Source organism: Labeo rohita, chromosome 16 (genome assembly GCF_022985175.1).
Source record: "Labeo rohita strain BAU-BD-2019 chromosome 16, IGBB_LRoh.1.0, whole genome shotgun sequence".
In the NCBI taxonomy this organism is placed as follows: domain Eukaryota; kingdom Metazoa; phylum Chordata; class Actinopteri; order Cypriniformes; family Cyprinidae; genus Labeo; species Labeo rohita.
In genome coordinates, this window is record NC_066884.1 from 30383652 (window position 1) to 30407447 (window position 23796).

The 23796-nt window shown below is 36.3% G+C and overlaps 1 protein-coding gene across 1 annotated transcript in view; it reads left to right on the forward strand.

Moving 5' to 3' along the window:
- The first annotated feature begins 629 nt into the window (after positions 1 to 629).
- Positions 630 to 23796, forward strand: part of taf2 (TAF2 RNA polymerase II, TATA box binding protein (TBP)-associated factor) — a 71281-nt gene continuing 48114 nt past the window's right edge. The window contains exons 1-12 of the mRNA XM_051132395.1: positions 630 to 936; positions 1072 to 1126; positions 1563 to 1723; positions 1813 to 1931; positions 4555 to 4696; positions 7752 to 7983; positions 11143 to 11327; positions 11456 to 11569; positions 22432 to 22531; positions 22653 to 22738; positions 22841 to 22976; positions 23192 to 23346. Coding sequence (XP_050988352.1) covers positions 887 to 936; positions 1072 to 1126; positions 1563 to 1723; positions 1813 to 1931; positions 4555 to 4696; positions 7752 to 7983; positions 11143 to 11327; positions 11456 to 11569; positions 22432 to 22531; positions 22653 to 22738; positions 22841 to 22976; positions 23192 to 23346 — 1535 coding nt within the window. The 5' untranslated portion in view covers positions 630 to 886. The remainder of the gene's footprint in view (positions 937 to 1071; positions 1127 to 1562; positions 1724 to 1812; positions 1932 to 4554; positions 4697 to 7751; positions 7984 to 11142; positions 11328 to 11455; positions 11570 to 22431; positions 22532 to 22652; positions 22739 to 22840; positions 22977 to 23191; positions 23347 to 23796) is intronic.

The window sequence follows — 23796 nt, forward strand, 5'->3', positions numbered from 1 at the left end:
TGTCTCTTCATTTTAATTGGACAGCAGTAACATTCAGTCATGTCTGGCAGCTTGACAAATATGTTTTCAATACCATTAGGATATATAAAAAATAAGGTGACAAAGATGTTAATGTACCTTTTATTTAAAGTAAAAATAAAAACATTTGTTCAGAAGAATATTACAAAAGAGTGGCAAGGAGTTTGTTGGATTATGATATTTATTGACATTTGATATTTATTGGGTTATGATTAATTTTATAATGACAGAATAGGATATATGATTTTGATGAAGTATATGTATAGCACAGTACTACATATAAGAATATAATTTAAGTAAGATAAAGTTGCTCTGCTGTCCCACGCTGGATCAGTGTGGAGGGCAGGGGAGCTGAACACACAGCGCCACCCACCGGAGCCCTGATGGAATAGTTGGGGCAGAGTAACAAGTAACATAATACCAACGTATCAGGCAACACAAGAAATGAACTTAGATAAACTCTAACTGCATAACCGCACATAACTGCATAACCGGTGGTCAGACGGGATGCAATGTTCCAATAAACCAAGAACAAGAAGAAGAAGAAGAAGAAGAAGAAGAAGAAGAAAAAGCGCCCCCTTGAGGAAGACAGGTAACTGAGGAACATCCGGGAACTATTAGCGCGGGAGGGCGAAGGTTACAAACAACATGGCTGAATACATGCAGGAGGATAGTTCTGTTTCTTTTATAAAAAATAGACAAGGATGTTGGTGATTTTTTTAACGCTTCGCAGTCATTTCACGAATACAAGATGGGCTGCAGCTATTTTTGATCAAGAAATAACTTGTCTTTAGTGATTTAAAAAGTACAACTTAAGGATTTGATGAAACCGAACCTCCGGTTCTGAGTGAATAAACTGAAGAGCAGCATGAACCGCAAGAAAGACAAGGGCTTTGAAAGCCCACGGCCATATAAACTATAAGTATCAGATACAGTCTTCTCACCGCATGCATGAATATGATTGCACTTGTGTTTACATGCTAAAACAGGCTAATTATTAAAATCATAAGTTACCTTCTCATGAATTTAACACTTTACTGTTTATCTTTTTACAACCCATCAGGTTGTCTGCATCAACAACATCAATTTTCAGAGGAAGTCTGTCATTGTGAGTAGTCATTTATGTTCTGATTCTGATTCAATTTAGGTTCTGGACATTATGTATGTTTGAAGCATAAAATGGGAAATAGGCAGACTTGGTATCCAGTATTTTGAAAGAATAACGTGAAGTTTGAGAACTGGACTTTTAAAAGCTTTATTAACATTATATAATACTGAACAGAGTATAATACAGTCTGATAATTAGAAATGTCATGAAGGTTTAGTGCAAAGCTAATTTTTTTTTTTTTTTTTTTTTTTTTTTTTGCATAAGCTAATATTTACATAAGCAAATGACCTTTTACAAATGTTGATAAAATATGTTGAAATATATTTTGAATGTGGCATTTGAATAAATGTGCCAGACTTATTAAAAAAAAAAAAAAAAAAAAACACTTTTGTGTAGATTTATGTATCCCCCCCACCCCTTCATTCTCTTTGAATAGGGTTATGTGGAGCTGACCATTTTTCCAACAGTGATGAACCTGAACCGTATTAAACTGAACAGCAAGCAGTGCCGTATCTACAGGGTGAGAGTGAATGATCTTGAGGCTCCATTCATTTACAATGACCCCACGCTGGAGGTCTGCCATCATGAATCCAAACAGTAAGCTCAGTTATACTTATGAACTTTATATTTGGGGTGGGAAATGGACACATAAAGTAATTTTCTCTGTATAACTGTGTGGTTAACAGGAGGAACCTGAACTATTTCTCCAGTGCCTACACAGCAGCTGTAAGTGCTGTGGATCCAGATGCTGGAAATGGGGAACTTTCCATTAAAGTTCCTTCTGAGCTCTGGAAACAAGGAGATGGTGAGTAAATCAAGCCAATATGAAGTTTTAATGTGGCGTTGAAAACTAAAGTTTCCATGTCGATTTGAAGTAGTTATGGCTTGATTCTTTTGTGATCTAATGGTTGTAAGAACTTATTTTCTTGATGAATTGGTTACTTTTTTTTTTTTATTACAGAGAAATTAATGTTTGTTTTGGAACAGTTACATAATCAAATCACTAGAGGAAAAAGGAGAGTACTTTTTGATTATTAGTAAGAACAAAATAATAGCAGGTCTATTGCACTATACTGCGTCATAATATCTTGCATATATATGCGTCATATGCATGACATGGAAGATAATCGAAACAGTGTTTGTGGTTAAAGATTTAGGCTGCCATCACAAAGATTACCGAATTATGTTGATTCAGAATATCTAATATCTAAGTGATACATTTGACCACTCATGCTAAGTAACATCTAGCCTCACTGGAAACACTCTATAAAGTCGATGAAAGGGATGTAGCGACAAATCCTTTCTTTCATATTGTCACATACATCCAAGTGATTATCGACATTAAAAAGGGCTGAACAGTAATTCAATATCTATATTTATTGTTTATATATATCAACATGCAGCGTGGGTGTTTTATATGAATGAATTTTTGAAGGGAACCGACTGTCTTCAGAAAAGTTTCGATGGCATTTGCATTTTATCTGATAAAGTAGGGTTCATGAGCTAAGCGCTGCTTTGTGTACAGGCATTACCATGGAAACCTCTGTTTCTGCCACTCCAAAAGTGCCTTCTGCTGGCAGAGAATGCATTTGCATTTTCAATAAGCCTGTCTCCAGCAACATGTTTTTGTTGTTGCTCACTCTTTTTTTCTGTTTTCTGCAGCAACTCTGAGCACTTTTTATATTCTTTATCCTGGTTGAAGCACTTTTGTTTCAATCTATGACAGCCTATGTTATGGATTGATATTGATATTTATAAGGTCTGAGAGTCTTATGTTTATTTGACAGTGATTTCCCATTTCATGTTTGTATGAAGGCTAAATCAAGGCCGGTTCTACGCAGGGGCAAGAGGGGGCAGTGCCCCCTCAAATAAATGTCTTGCCCCCTCAAATCAAAATTTTGAAAACTTGAGAAAGCACATGTTAATATACTCACAAAATGAATATATTACAAGTTGACAAAATGATCTGCGGTAGCGGAAAAATCCGCCGAAAAAGGGACACTACACAATACGGTATTAGATTTTCCTCATGTCTCTGTCCCTCCGCTGTGCGTATTCATTCACAGGCTGCAGCGCACGCACACACGCGCACACACACACACTCCTCCCCTTAGCCCTCGGTAAACATCCAATCACCGTCCGTATGCAAATGAGTCAAGACGCAGGCTAACGTAGTGTTGTGTCGGATTTCAGTGTGGTCACGGAGTGGAAAGACTTTGAAGAAGCTGCAGCGTTTTTATAAAAAAAAAAAAAAAATATATATATATATATATATATATATATATATATATATATATATATATATATAAAAAATGAATAAAAAAAAACATAATATGATCTGTTCTATAGCCCATCTGCTTTTACTTAGTTTTTTTTATTATTAACCTTTCAGTTTTGTAAATATTCTAGTAATAGTGTTAAGTCTTACTTTAGGTTAAACGTTTTTGAGAATTAGACCACCCAGCTAAAATAAATGTTATGTTGTTGATTGATAAAATCTGGATTAAGGATATTTTATTTTATTTTATTTATTTAATTTTTATTTTTCAGTTTCCCCCCTGAGGGATTGCCACCTTATTGTGGTCAGGGGGTTTGCGTGCCTCAGTGACCTTAAGAGCTATACCAGCAGGAGCTTAGTCTTCAAGTGGGACACCCAAATTGGACAGGTCTGGAGGTAGAGGCCTGACAAAGTGCAATCCACTTCTCCAGGCTTTGGACACAGCTAACAACACAATTCAGCAAGGAAAATACTGTTACTATAAGCACAGGGAAAAAAAACAGTGCTCGAACATGTGTACACATGATGCCCCCTTCACATTTCTGACTGCCCCCCCATATGTGCCTGTCTAGAACCGGCCCTGGGCTAAATACAAATAAAATGTGAATATTAACTTACTTATTTTTCAGAAGTTAGATACAGACTTCTGTTGTGGGCATTTTTGGCAGTTTTTCTGAGGCTTTTTTTTTTCATATTGTTCATATCGATATTGGAATTGTATAGTATCGACCGAAATTCAGATATATATTGTGATAGAAATTTTCGCCATATCATCCAGCCCTATCAAAAAAGAAAAAAAAAAAAATAATAATATAGGTCTGGGACTTAGTTCTTTGAATTGGATGTTTGTAGGATTTTGAGATGTGGGTGTTGCACTCAAAAATGGAGGCAGATAAGCCTGAGCTTCTGTCACCACAGAGAAGTCTGTCACATGTACTGGAAGATGCAAAAATAATGGTATTGTGCGTTTATTTTTTCATTGGAAAAAAATAAATAACCTGCCAGTGCTTTTGACATCACAAGTGCCCACTATGCCTCTCAATAATGCGTCAAAAAAGTTCTAATCTGAAAGATCTGATCAGAAACTTAAAACTGATCAGCCAGTTTTATTCAGAAATAATAATCAGTCTATCTTGGTGTATGTGTGCAGAGATGAAAGTTATGAAGGTGTACATTGAATTTTCATTGGACCAACCAAAGGGAGGGTTGCATTTTGTGGTACCTGATGTGGAAGGAAGTATGGCAGAAAGAGCAGCCCATGTTTTCTCCTTTGGCAACCAGAATTGCACACGGTAAGCTGCATACATTCATATGCATGACATGGAAGATAATCGAAACAGTGTTTGTGCTTAAAGATTTAGGCTGCCATCACAAAGATTACCGAATTGTGTTGATTCAGAAAAATTATTATAGCTTACAATTAGGGCTGGGCAATAATTCGATAACGATAATTTTCGCGATGTAATTTTCCTCGATAAAACGATATGAGGAGTTCAATAAATGTTCAATATAATTTTTATGTGCCAAAAGCGGAACAAAACAGCGCGACTCATTTGAATAGCGCCACACGGACCGTTTATCCGCTCGGACCAAAGTTCAAACTGCCGCCCTGTGGAGAAGGGTCTGGCTGCAGACATCTGCGCCTGCACTCTCAGACACCTGCACTCTCAGACGACTGCACTTCCGGAATTGACGTCACTTGCAGTCGATTTTATTTTTACTTTATTTTAGTTATTTATTTTTTTTAATTGAATCTCACAACATTTTACAACAGTAGCCAGGTGGTGAAGACAAGAAAAAAGAAACTAAATTACAATGTCACTCGCAATCGCCACCTGCACTCTCTGCTACCTGCACGTCACTTGCACACTTCCACACAAATAGTGCATGTTGCCAATGGAGACAAGACGCTGTGGTCGTTCAACGATTAAAACTAATTTAGCATAACATACAGGGTCCTGCAAGTCATCTGTAGAAGATGAAAACAAGACCCGCAAATCCGTGGCCACAGAACAGCAGAATATAAACGAATATGAATATGAAACAGAATATGAACGAGAGATTATGAAGTCTCTCGTTAAGCGTTTTCCTCCCGTAGATTAACACTTAATATGGCTTAATGTATTAAAATGCAATTAAAAGATCAAATTCGATATACAGTTTATTAATATAATGTATATGTAGGCTATATAGTGTTTTCCTTCGCAAAATGTGGCATAATGTGGCATAACGGATTAAGATGAAAAAGACTAAACTCAATATGCTCCTATTCATTATTAAAACAACTAGCAGGCAGGTGAGCCCAGAATAAACGCAACACTGCGTACATTCGCGTTTTCCCATAAAGAATAATCTCTACAGCTGTTTTATATTATTGTCTTTTGTTTATAGTGATTTTCTGTGGGAGGAAAACGTCTATTAACGCATTGCGTTCACGTCTGCTTGCCTATAGAGAGTTGGTCCTTTTAATATTACATAATGCCTTTCTTATGGCGCGTTCATATCTGCTGGTATATCTTTTGTCAACATTAAGGTTTATACTGAATTTGGTATTTATCATCTTAGTCCGTTTTGCCACATTAAGCGTTTGCTGGGCAAGTATGAAAGTGAAAGCTTGCGTATTCATGGCCATATGCTTGATAGAAGTACACTAAATTAATAAACTATATTACAAATTTGATCGTTTAATGGCACTTAATGTATCTTAATACATTAAGCCATATCAAGTGTTAATGGTTTTCTATGGGAGGTAAAAGCTTAACGAGAGACTTTGCGCATTACGTTCATATTCTGCTGTTCTGTGGCCACGGATTTGCGGGTCTTGTTTTTATCTCCTACAGATGACGTTAGGGCCCTGTACGTTATGCCATTAAATTAGTTTTAATCGTTTAACGACCACAGCCTCTTGTCTCTATTGGTGACACGCACCATTGGTGTGGATTGCAAGTGACATGCAGGTAGCAGAGAGTGCAGGTGGCGATTGCGAGTGGCATTGTAATTTAGTTTCTTTTTTCTTGTCTTCACCACCTTGCTACTGTTGTAAAATGTTGAGAGATTCAATTAAAAAAAATAAATAAATAACTAAAATAAAGTTAAAATAAAATCGACTGCAAGTGACGTCACTTCCGTAAGTGCAGTTGTCTGAGAGTGCAGGTGTCTGAGAGTGCAGGTGCAGATGTCTGCAGCCAGACCCTATTGGGCCCTGCGCGAGCATTCTCGATGCGGCGCGTACACGTCTGGAAAAACCGAGCGCGTTGCACTGCATGCAAAAGATGCGATATGTGAACGACTCTGTTACGCGAGCACTAAACAGCGCTGTAAGATCCAGTGTGAAACACTTGAATTCAGTGATGAGCACAAATGACTCTGTGATTCAAACTAGTTTAAAGCTGTGTGCAACAAGACAGTCAGAAGGCTTTTCAATCTATGCATCGCCATCGTTTACCATGGATTTACTGTAGTAAAACTCATTGCACCATGGTATTGTGGCAGCAATGTGGGATATTCACATTGAATTTTATTACAGGAGTAATGGTATGTAATTATAGTATGTATGTATTTATGATTAAGCTATAGCATGTGTACATTTATTCTGAATGTTTTTAGACTACCGTTTTTCATACAATTAGGCTACCTATAAAACCATGTAGTTATGTTTTTACCATGGTATTGAGGTACCATTATGTGTGGTTGTAACTGTGTTTATCATGATTTAAAATGTATGTTTGCTACTATGGGAGACCAATGCTTAATTAAAAAAAAAAAAAAAAAAAAAAAAAACTGTCAGAATAAATTTAAAAATATAAAACTGAGATTGCTACAATTTTTACAGGTGTTACTGATTGATAATGAACAAAAAATTATCTCTGCATCCTCAAGCTACTATCAAATGTGCATTTCTAAGAGACAAAAAAGTGATATTATTATTATTATTATTATTATTATCAGACAACCCAAACCTGTTTCTTGATTTGAAACAATATAACTCATTAGAACATGCAGAAATTAATTTTTCTATTTAGATATTTATTTTAAGGAAAATTAATGGTCTGGCTTCTACAACTTCCACTTTGGAGCAAAAATCTGCCTTTAAACTGGAAAGAAATTAAGATTTGACATTTATCGTGATAATTATCGATATCGACTGATATGAAAAAAATTATCGTGATAACTTACAATCCTGTTTCAGCAATTATTTTATTGATTTAATTGTTTTTTTTTTAATGATTGATTTATTAATCTAATTTTTTAATATGTATACACCTGTCTGTATGAGTGTAATACTAATTGGTTGATTGTTGTTAATTCTAGTATTGATTATTATTCTTTCCAAATCATCTTTGCTAGGTTCTGGTTTCCATGTGTAGACTCTTACTCTGAGCTGTGCACATGGAAGTTGGAGTTCACAGTGGATGCTTCCATGGTGGCAGTGTCCTGTGGGGATCTAGTGGAAACAGTCTATACCCACGACATGCGCAAGAAAACTTTCCACTACATGCTGCCCATCCCCACTGCGGCCCCTAATATTTCCCTGGCTGTGGGGCCCTTTGAGATTCTTGTGGACCCCTACATGCATGAGGTGTGTGTAAGAGAAAACGTAATTTACTGTAATTTTTAGTTTTAAATCCATACTTTAATAGTTTGGAGAAGTTCATACATTGAAAACTTCGACTGTAGCAGGGTACATAGAATAGATCATTTAACATTTTTTAAAGGTACTGCAATTTAATATTTGTCATTGAATGTAGATATAATTTTTTTTGTCTGGGCATTTCATTATAAATACAATTGGAATTGCAATTATTGAATCAGAAAAGTCTGTGTTTTAACTAATTAAATATAGTGGTTGTTCTGTATGCACATTTCAAGATTCAAGAAGACTATTCATTATTTGCTGCAGCTCCTATCTGTTTATTTTAGAGTGTAATAGTGGACAAAATATTAAATAGGAAACAAAAGCCATAGATTGTTATTAACATTGTTATTATATTTGTGGTAACATGTTAGATTAGGGAACGCATTTTTACTATTATTAGTTTTCTGACAATAAATGCTTCGGTTGCTAAAGTAACCTTGGTTCCCCGAGATAAGGGAGCGAGTGTTGTCTAGGAACGCTATGGGGTAACTCCTGTTTACTCTGAATACTGAAGACTGATTTGTTCACATTCGTGTAGCTGCACAAACAAATGGTACTTCAACCCAGCAAAAGGCGCCGACTGTTACATAAGTCATCTCCGAATGCCATTTTTAACCCCAGCTGCACTGGAATCATTTCTGAGCTAGAATTTGAACAGCAGATGGTGCTTTAGGCTAGTTTTTAACTGCACATGCAAATAGTGCACTTGTGCATTTAACTGTATAATTTAACTGGTTGAATGTACTTGCACCTCAGCTTTTATGCTTTTTTGACATTTTTGTATGTAAACAAAGCCCACTGTGAACACTCTTGTAGTTCGCTTTAACCTTTTCGAATGATTATTTTAAGTTCAAGTGGTGTGTGTGTTCAAGTGAGTACTGTTTTTAAAGCATGCAGTGCCATTTACTGTTTAAAAACTAAGCTCAGAATCGATTCAAGAGAGAATTGCAATCACAAATTGCAATCACAAATCAATTTAATGCTACACCCCTATAAGCCAGTTGTCAAGGCAATTTGTATTGTGGATTCCCATATGTCTCAGAGGGGAAAGAGCCACGTTCACGCACTTCATAAAAGTTTATAAAAGTGTATATTTATAAGCTACTCCTCTGAACGTGAATCTCAAGCATGGTGTGTGATGAGAGGCTATATTATATTTGTGCAAGGATCTGTTTCATAAGCTCATGCTTCAGATGCCTGAGATCGAGAATGGGCCTGAGCCTGCCATCTTCCTTCGGAACGAGGAAGTAGCAGTGATAAAAGCCTGCCTCTCTGTTCATTAGAGGAACTGTTTCCATGGCTGCTTTTGAACTTAATTTTACACACCTGAAATGGCTTTCCAATCAGTACTGATCTTTGCATGGGCCTATGCTGGTTTGGAAGGACAGGTCCAGCATGAAGAATGCTTCCGCAGCCCAGAGTTAGGCAGGGAACTGGAAAGCGAGCACAAGTGTTTTTTCTTCATTGCCATCAATGGAGGTAAGAGCGGCAGAATGGTGCTGGTCTCTGGCAGGAGGATCGTTGTCGACAACCCAGTGGCTGCGGGCAGGCTCTTTCAGAGCCGACAATTCTAAGCCAAGATTCTCCACATCCTGGTGAGGATGCAAATCATTTGGCTGTCCACCCCGTGACAACTCATTGGGGAGTGTCAGGATCCTCTCAGGAGTACAAAATGGTGCTTAGAGCCGACTTATATAGCAGTCAGCTCCACCTCTTTTGGTGGGTTGAAGCACTATTTGTTTGTGCAGTTATACAAACGTGAACAAATCAGGCTTCAGTATTTAGAGTAAACCTAAAACCAATTTGCTGCTTATTGGTTATGAGTAAGGTAGTTGTTTGTAGTAGTTATGTTTAAGTATGGGGGTTAAGGGATCTAGAATATGGGCATGGAGCATTAGACCATTAAAGGTGCAGTAAGCGATATTTGAAAAACGCTGTTTGGAAGTTAGTCGAAGTGAACAACTCCAAACATTTTTTTTTGTTTTGTTTTGTTTACTTGTCAATTTGTTCATCATCTGTGCTTTATTTTTTATCATACGATAAACAGACATCCACTCTTGCATTCCAGGGCCAGAGGCCAACTAGTTATTTGTGCAGGGTTCAAGACTGACTCTGAGCAGGGCAGTTAGGATTGTAGAGTGTTTTGGAGGTGGAACAATAAATAGAGGGTTGTGTTTGTTTGGGTTGATTTCAAATATCAACAATGTCCAGCAGCATTTTTGAAAAATCACTTATTGCACCTTTAATATTATGCTTCAGTAAATAAATAAACAGCCAATATGCAAGTAATATGCATGCTAATAAGGAACTAGTTAATAGTAAATATTGTTCCCTAATCTAAAGTGTTACCATGTAAAAAAAACTATATATTTTTTTTTTTTTGTAAAACTAATACTTTGTGTTATATTATTCTGGCATTAAATTTAATAAAGTAGTGAACACTGCTGCAAGGGTGTTTCTAACACAGGTACTGAGGTAGTGATGTTAAATTTAGGAGTGAGGGAGTGATAGTAAATTTAACATCTGTCTGTCTTCTAGCTCTGTTTTTGTATTTTATTTTATTTTTTGCAACCAACCATTTTATTAGTGGATTTTTTTATTTTTATTTTCTCATTGTTGGAGTAAATGGTAATGCCAAAAATATATTTCCTTTAGTCTCCCACATACCTCTGTAGAAGTTTGCCTGCTATAGTTTTCTAAATATCAAAATGTAAAAAGGTAAAATAAATTTCTTTATTTGAATATCTCTGTTTAACAGGGTGATTTTGTATTTACACAGAAACCAGAGGAATCAAGTTGTTAATTGATGTATAAACACAATCCATTCTGTAGCTGATGTACACAGTCATGTAGGTCCTGAAAAGGGTGTTAAAAAGTATTTAACTTTTACGCATCAGATACTCAGTATAGACATACTTTTTTGTTATCAATTTTAAGAAGTTCCCTTTTACAAGTTGGCCAAGATGGTAGTGTTTTTTTTTTGTTTGTTTGTTTTGTTTTTGTGATTTTTTATTTTTTATTTTTTTTATTTTTATTTTTTTTATTGCAGCTTTCTTTATTCATACTAAACTGTTAAAAATCAAATATCTTATGTTTGCACAGGTGACTCATTTTTGCCTGCCTCAGCTTCTGCCCTTGCTGAAGCACACCATGTCCTACTTGCATGAGATTTTTGAGTTTTATGAGGAGATCCTGACCTGCCGCTACCCTTATTCTTGCTTCAAGACTGTCTTTGTGGATGAGGCTTATGTGCAGATCTCATCATATGCATCAATGAGTATTTTCAGGTATGTTTATGTAGTTACACATGTAAATGCTATGTTTTGTTATTTATTTATTTTTTATTATTATTTAAGGTTTTGTTAACTGAATTTTGTTAACACGATTTTGAGTTTGTGACGTTCCTCCTTTTTAGTACCAACCTCCTGCACAGTGGTATGATCATAGATCAGACTCCTCTGACCAGGCGCTGTCTGGCTCAAGCTCTGGCCCAGCAGTTTTTTGGATGCTTCATCTCTAGGATGTCCTGGTAAGTAGGAATGCTTATGTTTAATGTTTGTTGCCAGCACCAACAACTGCATATTGCAGCATTTAGTATGGAATATTAAATACTTTTCAATAAATGAACAATTGCAGGCAGGTACTTTAGGCTTTTAAGAAATCCAGTATTTATTGAACCAGTAATGCCTGGAGGAAGGTCTCTGTCTCTTTTTAAAATGCCACCACACGTGTTCTAATTTGGTCTCATATTCATGTTTTGGTGGCTTAATGCAACAGATGAGTTGCTTAAGTGTCACCACACAGTCTATGAACATTATACCATTGTTTTTGGCTAAGACACTTACCCTCAAAGGTACTTTTTTTTAAATTATTATTTTATTTAAAGTTTTGTAAGTTATATTAACAAACATAAATGCAAAAAAAAAACAACAACACATTAACCAACATAGGATAACAAAATATTTACATATTTACACCCACAGACAGAAAAAAAAGAAAGAAAAGAAAAAGAAAACCTGGATTGCCTCAGTTAACAAATATATATAGTATAATTAAAAAAAAAAAAAAAAAAAATATATATATATATATATATATATATATCAGTGTTTCCCACAGAATTTTGTGAGACTGTGGTGGTGGACCTCGGTCCCACTAGGGGGGTGTGGAGAAAATCCAGGAGAAAATTTTGTACATTTTAAAGTTAAATTCATCTCTCTGGTGCACTGTGAGAGTTAAAAATTAAGAGCTCCAAAACAGGTCAGTGTACAAACTAAACAAAGAAAGAAATCTGGTGAATTGACTTGTTCTTAAAGTTTACAGGGAACTCAGTCAGTTGTGATATAGTGTCTCAGTCTAAAGTACACTCACACTGGTCAATTTGGAAGCCAAACAAATTAGAATATTATAATAATAATAATTTTATATTATTATTCCTATGACAGGAATAGACATATATTGTAAAATAATTGCACTGTGGCGAAGACGAGACGTTGACGAGATAAAACTGATGTCTGGTGATAAAAAATATGACGAAATTTATGCCGCCTCTTCGTTAACAAGACGAGACGGGGCGAAAATGTTATTTAAGGACTACCGGGCATTGAAAATACATCCTACAGGCTTACTGTCCTCTTTCAAAATATGCGTCTCTGTCATTAGATTGCAATTGGATAATGGGCCCTTGCATGTCTAGTCTCAGTATGGCAGCCGCAATGGAAAGATGGGCTACCAAAACGCAAATTTGTGACCTGAAACAATGGCCGCAGCACCTGAGGTGCTAGGGATGTCCCGTTTTCCCCGTTAGTCGCAATTCAATGTCGATTAACTTAAAGTTAGTGAAGGCGGGATAGGCGGAATCGCGCTGATAGACACACACCAGAATCGCGCTCTCTTGCACAGGCTCCACTTCTTTTGTTCTCTGACAGCACACGATCAATTCTCAGTGCTCAGATGCAGACACAGTAGTCCAAATGTCTATTATGTTGAATATCTCATGTAAATTATGTAAGTTATGGCTTAAGTAAACATAAACAGGTGGGTAAAAACTGAATGTGTCAGTATTACATGCATGCCTTCCGTCTTAAAGGGACAGCATTCCTAATTAAATACCTATCTGTCATTAATGTTAACCAACAAAAGATGTTAAATAAATGTATAGCTTAGTGAGTTTAATTTGTATCTCTAGTGTATTTGTCTTATTGTGCCTCTTTTTCAAAAATTATATATATACATATATATATATATATATATATATATATATAAATAAATATAAATTAACAACTATAATTATAATAATTATATAATAATAAGTAAAAGTACAAGTATAATAAGTACTCCATTTTCCAAACTGTTAAAGGGATAGTTCACCCAAAAATGAAAATTGTCAATTTATTCAAGTTTTCCCAAATTCAATCCTTGATTCAAATTTATCATAAGCTTTGATTTTTGTCTAAAGAGTTAATGATTATTTTTGTTTGAAGACTAAAATAGCTACCAAAATAAATGCTGGTAACTTCAGTTTGACCAAAAGCAATGACTAAAAGTTGACAAAAATGCAATGACTTTTCGTCGACTAAAACTATGAAAGACTCAAATGACTAAAATGTGACTAAGACTATTAAGCGTTTTAGTCTCAATATAAAGACTAAGACTAAATCAAAAATGCCTGTCAAAATGAACACTGGTGCTTAGTACCTACCGATTAGGGATGTCACAATACTCAATGTAATATCGAATCGTTCGGTACGACATCCATGGTTCAATACGTGCTTGTGAATTGCGGTTTTTCGGTTTTGCATTTAAATAACTTCCTTGTTTTATTTCTCTCGGAATTTGCTGTATGTTTGCCCGCAATTTTACGTGCTGAAATGAGGAAACGCTTCCCCGCTTATATTTGAAAAAGCAACACACGCAGAGCATCTTCCATTCTAATGACATGCAGTGATAAGCCTTTCTAAACCTGTTGTCCAACAAAAGAGTTGTAAAAACAAAAGTTATAAAAAACATTATAACTTGGTTTTAATTCACGACATCAGTCGAGTGTTTGAAATAACTTCCTTATGTGATATGATGTGGATTCGTATCACAGAATGAGGCAATAAATTCTGTACTCATATTCTATGTAACCGTTAAATCGATAAGCAGTGGCTTATGAAAATGCACGAGATGGCTTGAAGAATACAGATAAACCATATATTATTGCAGACGAGTGTTTATTGTCCTTACATTTCGTCATTCTGTTTAACGTTATATCTTGTTTTTAATCAGTTACAGCAATAACGATGCTTTTATCCATATTAGAGAAACTGGAACGGGAACGTCATTAGTGCTACTTCTTTGACACATTTGTGTGTTTTTTTTTTTTTTTTTGTACGAGTATGAATTTTACGCATTCTATTTTGTGTAAAAATTGAAAAAAATAATACCTCTCTCAAAAGAATTAAGCAGACGTATACTAAACCACGCTTTTTCCAGTGTACAGAGGTTTACGGGAGTATTTTGTTAATTTGTTACCAAAAAAACATTGAAGTGGCAAGATATCAGAACCGAACCAAAAACCGAGGTACGTATCGAACCGTAGACTAACTGTATTGTTGCATCCCTAATACTGATGTTGCAAAAGTACGAATAAAGCAAGATACCAAGTGTCTGGTTTCAGGATTAGACGATAAGAGATCGTGAATTACATGATTTTCAGGTTTCTTTATAAACTGTGGAATATTTTTCTTTACGTAATTTCTAATTTGCAAATAACGGACAAAGTGATACTGTGGGAGTGTAAACTTACCTTTAAGTTGTGAAAAAGATGCAAATTGATCATCTATATAGAGATCTTCTATACAGCATAAACCTTTTCTCCTCCGAGTGATTGCTTGATATTGGTGTATAAGCTGAGACTTTTGGTAAATTATAAGATTTATTTATCTGATTCAAAATTTTTCAACACAAAATTACTGCCTCCTAATTTACTGATAGATTTATACTCTGTAAAAAGTAAAGCTGGGAGAGAGGACTCTACCACTGACATAGCCTCTGCATAAACCCATAATGGAGAGGTCTCAGAAGTCATATCATCTGGGATGCCCCTTTGCCAGAAAGTGAGAGCCCTGGCATTGGCTGCCCAATAATAATGCTTAAAAATGGGAAGACCAAGACCTCCATAATCAGTAGATTTTTGTGGGCTTTTGCTGTGCGAGGTGTTTTATAGTTCCATACAAATGAAAGAATAATCGAATCAAGTTGCTGGTAGATAAATCAGAAGATTTTGGAAGAGATATAAGAACTTAGGGAGAACAACCATCTTTATCACATTCACACGGCCGATTAGTGATAAAGGAAGCAGTTTCCAGCTTTCAGTGTTTAGTCTGACTTTGTTAATCATGTCTAAAAAAAACAATTAATTTAAACAAATATTCGGGGTCCTTTGAAATTTTCAGGCCAAGATATGTAAAGTGATCCTTCGCTATTTTAAATGGTATATTATTCAAAAAGGTATCGCTTAAATTATTTGTGAGGGGCATAAATTCACTTTTATTCCAATTAATTGGGTATCCTGACAGTTTGCTAAAGTATCAATGTAACTTAAAATTTTAGGGACGGAAACAACAGGATCCATAACACATAGTAAAAGATCATCAGCATATAAACTAATCAAACTTTCAGCATTGCCCAGAGAGATACCATGAATATGTGGATGGGCTCTGATTCCTACAGCTAATGGTTCAAGTGCAATGTTAAAAAGAAGAGGTGATAGGGGATCACCCTGTTGTACACCCCGTTGCAGTTCAAAAGAGCTGGATCTAATATCATTGGTCAGAATAGATGAAGACGGAAAAAAATAAACAATTTTGATCCAGTTGATAAATCTATCCCCAAATTCAAACTGTTTTAGTGCTTCAAACATATACGGCCATTCAGTTTGATCTAAGGCTTTTTGAGCATCTAGTGAGATAACAGCAGCAGAACCGTTAGCTAACTGGCGATCAGTATATAAAATATTAAGAAGCAGGCGGACATTACAGAATGAACCTGGAATAAACCCAGTTTGGTCAGGATGAATAATTGTTGAGATGTGCTGAGCTAACCTGGATGCCAATATTTTAGTCAATGCTTTTTAATCCAAATTTAAGAGGGCAATGGGTCTATAGTTAGCTGGATCGGTCCCAGGCTTCCCTTTTTTCAAAACTACACAAATATTTGCATCATATAAAGAATCAGGAAGTTTATTCTTCTGGATTGAATCCTGTAGCATTCTCAGCATACAAGGGGCCAGTCTCTTACCAAAAGCTTTAAAAAAAATTCACAGCCGAACCCATCCGGGCCTGCAGCTTTTCCAGATGGAAAAGCATGGATTGCCTTTAATAATTCTTCGATTGAGAGTTCGGATTCTAGGTCAGATCTAGAAGATTCATTAAGGTTTGAAAGACTTAATTTAGGAAAAAAAAAAAAAAAAAAAAACTATCATAATTAGAGTCTGTATGTTTAACTTTAGAGGTATATAATTCAGAAAAAAATTCCCTAAAACATTGATTTATCTCTTTTGGATTAATTATTAAATTGGCTGTTTTTGATTTGATCATATGAATTGCCTTCTTGGCCTGTTCTCCCCTCAATTGCCTTGCGAGCAACCTTCCAGGTTTATCCCCCAACTCAAAATTTTTTCTGTTTAAGTTTGAGGAGAAGGTTACTTTGTCTATTCAAGATAGAATTATACTCGTACTTTAATTTTAAAATTTTATTGTAATCAGAATTTGAAAGTGACACTCTATATGCTTGTTCATATACTGGTAGTGTTTCCTCTATTTTCAGACTATTCCAAGCACGTTTTTTGGATGACTCAAATTATATGATATGACCTCGCATTACAGCTCTAAAAGTATCCCACAGGATTGAATCTGAAACCTCTCCATTGTTGTTAGTTGTAAAAAAAAAAAAAAAATCCAGTTAAATATGATATAAAAGTTGAATCTTTGATTAACATTGTGTAGAAATGCCAACAGTAATTTCGCTTCGGCAAAATATTTTTAAGTTGGAGCGTGACTGGGCTATGATCCGATATTAATATATTATGATATTTAGTATTACTAATGTTAGAAATCAGTTCAGACGTTAACAAAAAATAATCAATTCTAGTGTATGATTCGTGAACATGAGAGTAAAATCTCATCTTCACATCTTCACATTCGTATCTGTTGGGGGGAACACAAAAGATCGACATGTAAAACTCTTTCAGACTTAGAACAAAGTCAACCCACCCCCTCCCACATCTGGCTTCCCCGAATTGAAGCACTTTGTCCCCTCTTCGACCTGAGAACACTACTCGCATGCAAGTAATAATAGGATCCAACTCCAGTCTCTCTGATACTGGCGCTCCTGCTCAACTCCACTTCCAAATTACAAACATCTCAAGTTCTAGAACTATTAACAATAGCGCCGTCCACGTAAATGTGTTTTGTACACACTCTTAATAAAACAAAAACAGTAGGATATCAATAGTCATTAAAAGTGCTTTTAACTGTCATACTGGTGTTGCGCATTTTCTTCTTCTCCTGCCTTAGCCTGGTCTCCACAAATTTGGCAGCCTCTGCGGGGTCAGTGAAGGTCTTGAACTGTCCATTGTGCTGAATCCAGAGGCAAGCAGGAAAGCGGAGACTGTGTCACCATTAACTCTCTCAGCTCATGCATCACATCACTGAATGCCCTTCGCTCTTCCATAACTTCTGCGGTATAATCCGGAAAGATATACACCTTGTGGCCGTTGTAATCCAGGGTGCGATCTCGACGAAGCCGAAGAATTAATTCCTTTTCTTGAAAGAAATGCACTCGTGCAATGACTCGTGCGGGGCCTCTCTCCATCCGGCGGCCTTGGTTTAAGAGTGCTGTGAGCACGGTCAATTACCAACTGTCCTTGGAAGTGAGATTCGTTGAGTAGTTTTGGGATCAGTGATGCAACAAATTCAGTTGGTCTCCCTTTCTATCCCTCTCCCTCAGGGATGCCAATTATTTTAATACTGTTACGCAATCGCCCTTCTAGGTCATTGACCTTCGCTTTAAGGGCTTTATTTGTCTTCTGCAGATCAGTCACAGCTGCTTCGGTAGAGCATAATCGGCTATCATGATCCCGTGCCTGACATTCAGCAGTCTCTACTCTATCTGCAAATTCCTGTACCGACGTCTGTAGAGATCGAAAGTCTTCCTCAGATTTGTAGAATCTTTTGTTTATAGTTGAAAGAATCTTGTTTGATATTTTTCCCCAAACCAGTGGGACATCATTGTCAGTGGTTGCTTGACTAGCAGTAGGTTTAGCTACGTTGCAGCTAGGCGATAACTGACCAGAGCTTTTCGAGGCTTTCGCTGGTTTTAGAGGCATTTTCGCGTATCAAAATATAGGCCAAGTGATAGATACAAGTGAAGTAAAAGTTCACAACACAGGCATACAAAGTAAAAAATAAAGACAACAGCTAATTTTACTAATTTGAAAACTTAGCGTGGAGGAGCTCGATGAAACACGTCTGTTCCATGCGAACCTCAGCAGTGCCCCCCCTCTGTAACACTTGAACCTGTAAAACATGTACTATTGCTTCAAAAAATCACTTGTATGACAGAAGTCATATGACAGACTGTGCTTGTTTTAAAATAAAAAATGTGTTTCTGGGTCAATGTGTAAATTACCCATGAAGCCAGTATGATTATCACAAAGTCTTTTTTAGCCAGATATCACCTTTCCTTTTCTTAAGATACATGTTATGACGTTAAGCACACGTTAAGTAAAATGAATGTGGGTATGATTGTGGCTTTGGCCTGGCAATGTTCACTGCGGACTTCTTATGTGTCCTTTCATTACTAATTAAACTTGACAGATCTTTGTCTGCTTTTCTGTTGTGCATCATAAAGACCATTTCTCCCCTTTCTGCTGGCTTTCTGAGTACTCCTTTTGTGTGTGTGTGTGTGTGTGTGTGTGTGTGTGTACTTGTTTTTGCTACATTGTGGGGACCAAATGTCCCAAATGGGACCAAATGTTGTGGGGACCGGCCTGCAGTCCCCACAATGTTAAAAAATTATTAAAAATAGTAAATGATCTGAAAGTGTAACGATGCAAACATGTTTTCTGTGAGGGCTAGGTTTAGGGTTAGGGTTGGGTTAGGGGATAGACAATATCGTTTGGTCAGTATAAAATCTATAGAAGTCTATGGAAAGTCCCCACAATTCACAAAAACAAACGTGTGTGTGTGTGTGTGTGTCCGTGCCACGAGAATGTGATGTCCATTTGGTCAGATGCTGTTGTGCTTTGTTTAAAGCTTTGATTGCTTCTTACAATAGACCCCCTTGTGTATTTTCAGTGTCTGAAATCAAAATCAGATGTGTAGGCTTCTATAGCAGACTTTATTTAATTGTTGTTTTGAGCTTGAGCCAGTGAAGGGCTCCAGACAAAAAAAAAAAAACTGACTGCTATAAGAAACAAAAACTATTTTTTTTTTAATTTTTTTTTTTTTTTTTAATTGTGTTTGTTGTTGTTGTTATTATTATTATTATTATTATTATTATTATTATTATTATTTTAAACACCATACTGTCATGTGTTTATGTCTCCCATCAGAATTTTAATCCATATTGTAGATGTCCTGGGATTTAAGATTCACTTAAAGTGGGAAGTAAATGTCTTTTCCAACTTTAGAACTATATAAAGTCACAAAGAATGGTTTATTACACAGGCGTTGAATTTTATCTGTAGCCTTGGATTCTTTCTGATCATGTAGACAACAGATTTAAGTAAAAATATTAGGGGTGGGACGAGATCCAGTTGGATCTCGCGAGATCTCGTGACTATCTTTGCAAAACATTTTGCAGTGTTTACATTAGAGCTGCACTATTAATCCTTAAAATATCGAGGTGTCGATTCAAACACCCACGCGATCTTATTCCTGAATGACAAGGATTTATCTATGTCTATTAGGACTGTTTCACATCATGTCAGTGGAGCGTGAGAAGCACGTTTTGTCGCTGACATGTTAATGAATCAGAAGGTCGGGGTAAATGTGAAAGCAGAAAGAGCAACGCAAACGGTGTTTTCAACCACATTATAATCATTATTTCTGTCTTACAGACATTTAAATAATAGAAGTACTGGGATAAAAGTTTATAGTTTGGGTATAAACACTTATTGTCTACAGTAACGATCAAAACGAAAGTATTTTAACACGTGTATGTATTGTAACGCTTAACCTCTTCCGCCAGGAGGTGGCGACAACTGCCCGTTTAAAAAAAGTATGTCATTGAATCATTCATTGGGGAGATTTCAAGTGTCAAACAAGTCTTAATGAAGTGAGACACTGACTCCTTCATTGAATGTTTTTTTTATTATTTATTTTGTTTAAATGAATATATGTTTTTAGCAAAGACTTAGCCAATGAACAGTTTGTTAAAACCACTAATAAATTATTTTGTTTATTTTTCTAATCGTTTTTTTCTCCAGAATCGTGAGAGAATCATGGTCTCCAATTTATTAAAAACAACTAGGATTCTCAATTTATTCAGAATCATGAAGCTCTTGTTTAAATGTTGTTTATTACTCCATATTATTCATTAAAATTGAAGTTTAATTTCATAAAGTTCAAAATGCACCTTCATTTTTTTGCATTTTGTCTTTTTCAGTTGAATAAAAGACTATTTTCCCTATATATTTCATCACTGAGGATTTCTTAAAAAAAAAAAAAATTTAAAAATCTTGTCTCGTCTCGTTCTCGTGAACCCAGTCTCGTGGGATAAGGGTCTCGTCACACCCCTAAAAAATATGAATATGCAATATAGCGCATCAATTTAGCAAAATGCTCCTCTTTATAGTTATTGTACTAGCTGGCTAACCTTATGGACGCTGAATAGTTATTCTGAGGTAAATGTACTGTCACATTCACGTGCTGCTTGAACTGAGGCGCTAAAGCGATTGCTTATGCTATATCTGTCAGTGGCAAAACGGTATTTATTGTTTTAATTTGGACCCCTGCAGTGAAATTTATTCAAACATACTTGCTCATGTCTTTGCATGGCCAGATTGTGAGATCAGACTTTAAAAACATTAAATACAAGAAGTGGCATCTGTGTTTATTAAATTTGTGCAGTAGGGTGATGTTATAGCAGTTTGGGTTATGTGATGCCTGTAAAGAAGCCTGCTGTTTGCTGTTTGTATTTTGGATGATTTTATAACTTAAGCCCCTCCCCTCGAATGCAGATGAGACAATGGATATTGAGTATCAGTTTCATAGGGAATGGAACTCGAAACATCTTTAGGTTTCTACGCCATAGACCAGGGGTGCCCAAACTAGGTCCTGGAGGGCCGGTGTCCTGCAGAATTCAGCTCCAACCCCAATTAAACACACCTGAACCAGCTAATCAAGCTCTCACTAGGTATACTTGAAACTTCTTGGCAGGTGTGTTGAAGCAAGTTGGAGCTAAACTCTGCATGACACCAACCCTGCAGGACCGAGTTTGGGCACCCCTGCCATAGACAAACATTGGAAGATCTGAAGCTTTCATCGTTTTGATGCTGTTTATGCTACAAAAATGGAAAAACAATGTGTCTGGGATACTTGTAACACTGATTCCAGTGTAGCCTAAGAGGATAAGCAAAGGAATATATTTTATTTCATTTCCTAAACCCAGCTAAAACAGAGTAAAATGTCCCTAAGCATTCAACCCCAAACCCAATGAAGACGAAAACATTAATTTTCTGATTATCATACTCTCATTAAGGTACCATTTTCATCTGCTCAAGCAGAACATTAATATCATCTTGTGCTTCAGCAAGGTATCTCTGGCTAAAACTACCTAACATTAAAGTTAGTGAGTCCATGCTAATGTACAAATCTAAATAGCAAACTTTTTGCACGTCATGTACAGTAGGTCAAAAACACAAATTAAGTTCTACATTTCAGTGCCTCTCTATATTAACCTGGTTAAATGTAAATTAATTCAATCTTACACATGAGCAGTGTTGATCGGGGATGTTGTCATTGTGATCGTGGCGACCATAACATGAGGCTTCCCCCGTTTGCATTGTGATCTGTATTTTCACATATTTATTTTAATATCTTTTATATGTCCCTCCATGGCATATTCAAGCTCTACTTGCATTATGATCCTTCTGTGTCCAAAATGTACCAGAAACATCTTGGGACAAGGCGTTCACTCTGACAGCTGCCGTTGTAGGACAGTTAGCAACTCTGTTTGTTTGTCCGAGTAAGCGACAGTAACTAAGGGGGGCAAAAGGCCAGAGTGGGGAATGTGCTATTTTATTATGAATAAATTAGTTAGTGCTAAAGATATACCAGTGGACTTTTATATATAAGCATAAAAGATTCATTCAGCTGTGTATATCTTGTATTTTTTTAATTGCAGGTCCGATGAGTGGGTTTTGAAGGGAATTTCTGGATATATTTATGGCCTCTACCTAAAGAAAACCTTTGGCGTCAATGAGTATCGTCACTGGATTAAGGAGGTATAGAGTAAAGTGATTGACAAAGGAGAGCCAATGCTTTTGTCACATGACCAAGTGGATATGTTTATGTCCTCAAAAGTCTACTTGCTGAACTTTTTTCTCTTTTTCTTCTAACCTACAGGAACTGGACAAGATTGTGGAATATGAGCTAAAGATGGGTGGAGTCTTGCTACATCCTACTTTCTCTGGAGGGAAAGAAAAAGACAAGTAAACCTCACCTCTATCACTGCTTATAATTTATCCACACTTATCCGAACTCATACAAAAGGCGATGTTTAGAGGAAGATAATATGTCTGTTTTCCTTTCAGTCCAACACCCCACCTGCACTTTTCCATCAGACACCCCCACACATTGTCGTGGGAATATTACAAGATGTTCCAATGCAAAGCCCACCTGGTCATGAGGCTCATTGAAAACAGAATTAGCATGGAGTTCATGTTGCAGGTATATGAACTACAACATACCTCATTTAAGACAGAACGTAGTATATTTCATGATTTTTTTAGATGATGTTTGTAGTGGTTCAAGTTCCCCTTAAAACTTCAATTATGGACCACCAACACACATTGAGACATACACATTTTTGATGTCCTTGTGGCTAATTGTAATCTGATCAGATACTGTTATCTCAGCCTAAGGTCAATCAAATCTCTCATCAGGTGTTTAACAAGCTCTTGAGTCTGGCCAGCACAGCCTCATCCCAGAAATATCAGTCTCACATGTGGAGCCAGATGTTGGTGTCCACGTCTGGATTTCTCAAATCCATTTCCAACGTGTCAGGAAAGGACATTGGACCCCTTATCAAGCAGTGGGTGTATCCTTCAAATGTACTATGTGGAGTACACATATATATTATTTTTGGTTTGTTTTGTTGCTCTGTTTTTGTGGTATTGGTCAGTTGCTGCATTCTGCAAGCAAATATTTTTTAATACTTAAGGCAAAACTGTGTTATTGCTAAGGCTGGGTATTGAGATTGATACTTTTTAGGCACTGACCGAATTGTCTCGGTACTATCGAGTATCGAAAAATGTATTGTCGTTCGGTAGCAAACTTCGAAAACCTAAGGGGTTAATTTCAGCAATGTCAGTGAGCCAATAAACATGCAGCACTACATGTGTTTGACTTGAAGCGGGGCTTTACAGATTGATCAGTGTTTGACATCAAAGCAGAGCGAGAGCGATCCGAAAGCATATGAAGCAGTCTGCTCTCTATAGTTCTTACAATACTTTGATGTCATACGCTGACCAGTCTGAAAAGTCTGAAA